General features: G+C 37.7%; 1 protein-coding gene and 1 long non-coding RNA gene across 3 annotated transcripts in view; one reads left to right on the top strand and one right to left on the bottom strand.

The window, feature by feature from the left end:
- Positions 1–288: 288 nt before the first annotated feature.
- Positions 289–2,993, bottom strand: part of LOC148718639 (uncharacterized) — a 7,093-nt gene continuing 4,388 nt past the window's right edge. Inside the window, exon 3 of the long non-coding RNA XR_015993848.1 lies at positions 289–652. This is a non-coding gene — a long non-coding RNA (uncharacterized LOC148718639). The remainder of the gene's footprint in view (positions 653–2,993) is intronic.
- Positions 887–2,993, top strand: part of LOC111344830 (tRNA endonuclease ANKZF1) — a 12,978-nt gene continuing 10,871 nt past the window's right edge. Inside the window, exons 1-2 of one of the 2 annotated variants that reach the window (XM_088740648.1) lie at positions 887–1,431; positions 1,832–1,905. In XM_088740648.1, the coding sequence (XP_088596774.1) occupies positions 1,272–1,431; positions 1,832–1,905 (234 nt within the window). In that variant the 5' untranslated portion in view covers positions 887–1,271. The remainder of the gene's footprint in view (positions 1,432–1,831; positions 1,906–2,993) is intronic. The other variant, XM_088740649.1, reaches the window with a different exon arrangement.

Here is a 2,993-nt window from a genome sequence, read left to right on the forward strand (position 1 = left end):
CATCATTTTGCATGTCATCTCCTCCTAAAAGTGATGACATGGGAAACGATGAGTATGATTTCACTTACAGCGGAAAAAGCCTGCTACACTATGATGAAAGGCATCGGTTGCAGATAGTGAGAAAGTTTTGACTGTGACGTCACAGAGGCTAATCAAATGACTTAAGTATTTGATCGATGGAGCGAGCGCGCGCGCAGTTTTCCAATCATTAATCAGTGAAATGACTTGACTTTCCGCTGCTAAAATGTATCGAGGTTATTCAAACAGAATTAACCAATCACACGAGGATGAACAATGACTCCAACTTCAGTCTTTATTACGCGTCCCTCGAAAATTCATCTCCTTTGTGTATTGTCGATTAAACTTCGGTGAACGATAATCTCTATCAAGTGGATGCTGTTATCATCCTTTTGACTTTCTAAGTATCTACCGGTAACTCTTTCGCTATACACGTCTTTGGAACGTTTACTTGTTTAATTACAGCTGAATTCAAATGATAACCATATCTATGTGTCTTGCACCATTGTGGAGAGTTCACTGTGAATAAATGAGAACTAAGCGCATCGAAGGGATGAATCCATGCACTGGAGACAAACTTGAAGTTTGTACGGTTCTGCTTAGCGTTCGTCAAAAGTTGAGGAGAAACAAGGACCTAGAGGGAAAAAAACAGCTATAAAAAAAGTTTACCAAACAATTTCTTGATTCACTCTCTACACTGCATTCTTAGCATGTAAGGTATGTGGTGTATAAAAATGTGTATGTGTTGGCCAGTAACGTCGTTTGAGGGTTGGTTGAATTGTGTTCGACCGGTTCCTAAAATCGACCAACTCAGAAACTCATTACTAGTACTCCCCGGTTGCATCTCAATCCCTCTCACGGTTAGGCTTGGGACTGAGCAAAGTTGGACTTTTCAAGATGGTGGCGAAGTAAGCTCGAAGTTGACAATTTGTAATAATTATTTCTGGTTATAGATCGTAAACAAAGACAATGTTGTGCTAACTACATCATAGAGTAGTTGGTACCAGCAGAAAAAAGACAAGTAAGAGTTGATGACTAGAAATCAGACCGTGCCACAGTTTTACGTGTAGTCACCAAGAATAGGTTTTGGTGACGAAAGATGGTGGTGCAATGCGGGGGAGGGACCGACACATAAGCGATAGTGATTCTAAGATTTATTTACAGTTCGATAAGGAAGGGACAGATATTAAACCACATCGATTCGACTGCTCTCTGGGTCGAATTCTTTAGGAAGTCTTTGGTACGTTAGATTAATGGCGTCTAAAGCAAAGTCGTCCACGGTGTCGCTTTTTGACCAAGAACCAATAAGTGATTTGTTACGAAATGTTCGCATTGTCGGCAAAGATCTCAGAAGTGGAGTCAGCGATGAGAAACAAGAGCAAGTGGTTGAAAAGAAGCATGATAGCAAAAATGGTAACATTATATTTAAATGTGTTTGAATAGTTTTACTTAAACGTCTATATTGACGCAGGAACTCTTAATTTAACATTCTATGATTTGAATCGATGAACTGCTGTTGTCAATAGCAGAACGAAGCAACTAGGTGATAAGGTATAATCTCTGAACAGTAACTCTCCTTTCTAGCTTCTAAAGTCCTTGTGAATTGGCAAAGGGAAATTGGTGCACAATACATATGATATGTCGGTAACTTTTATAATCTCATGACCTGTTTGCAGAACATTGTACTGATATCGTGAGAAGTTACCTGTCAATCAATGTGAAGTTTAAAAAGTTACTTTGTTCAGACTGAGTTATGGATTTAACTATGGGACAAAAAAATTTGGGTTTATTATCGTTTACTTTGGTTTCACAGAGTTATGTGCTGGAGAGAAACTTGGAATGAGATGTTCTGTGTGCCGAGTTGCTTTTGACTCTGTTGAATTTCAGGTGATAAGATTTGATGTAAAAATAAGACATCGTTGACATTGTTAGATAATTAGTGCTTTGCATTATTTATTGCTATGGTTGATTTTTCATTTTAAATTTTTCCAGTATTTTAAAATGCAGTTATCTGGCACAAAAATACGTTGAGCAGTTAATAAAGCAATAGAATTTTTGTTTGTAGGCATAAATATCTTTTGGGACAGTCTCAGAGTCATTCTGCGGGCTTGGGATAAAATTACCTAGAGAACTGAGCCCCAAACATATCTATCCCCAAGAAAAATAACTCTGTAACTATATATTCGTATCAGTTTGGAGGGCATCCAGAAAATAAAACTGACAATGAAACAGACTGATTCTGAAAAATTAGATGAGCATGCAAGTATTTTAGCCTACTAAGAACTCCATTTTAGTAGCCTGCAAAATACCCCCCTAATGACTGAGAAATTGAGGATGATATAATTTCTCATGATGCCAGATGATTTCTAAATACTACTATGCTTTACCAGAACCAGTTGATAACAATCCTAACATAAAGCACTAACAGTTTGGTAATGTAAAACTATCTCTGGATGGCGAGACACTGTGAAGATCTAGTCTGTGGGGTACTAGTGTGGCAAGTGCATGCACAATTTTTTTTTTAAAGGTTCACTTTGCATGTCATAATAGCTACATTGCATATGCGAGATCTTCGTGAGGTCTGCCGTACTCTGCGGACTGGATGAAAGTTATTTAAGGTGGCCCTTTAAACTCCTAAGATCTGAATGTTAATCTCCTCTCTAGCTATTACTCATCTCCCTGTGAAAAAAGTCACAGGAATTGGGTGTTAGATCAAGATAACAACTCTTCTACCTGATAGGTTTGAAAATTCTCATTACCTGTTTGCTGAATAATGTTTTGATTGTTAAAGGGAGAAGTTACATGTTAATCACAACTGGGATTAAAAAGGGTTACAGTGTTTATTAAATCCATTTTGAAATCACTGGTGGTCTCTGTAATCTGATTGGCTCTAATTGGTGCGATTTATTCATGAATCGCACCATTTTTTGCTCTAAATCGCATCATTTTACGCTTGACTGAGTTTTTGGCACATG

The sequence above is a fragment of the Stylophora pistillata genome, chromosome 12 (genome assembly GCF_964205215.1).
Source record: "Stylophora pistillata chromosome 12, jaStyPist1.2, whole genome shotgun sequence".
NCBI classification, from domain to species: Eukaryota; Metazoa; Cnidaria; class Anthozoa; order Scleractinia; family Pocilloporidae; genus Stylophora; species Stylophora pistillata.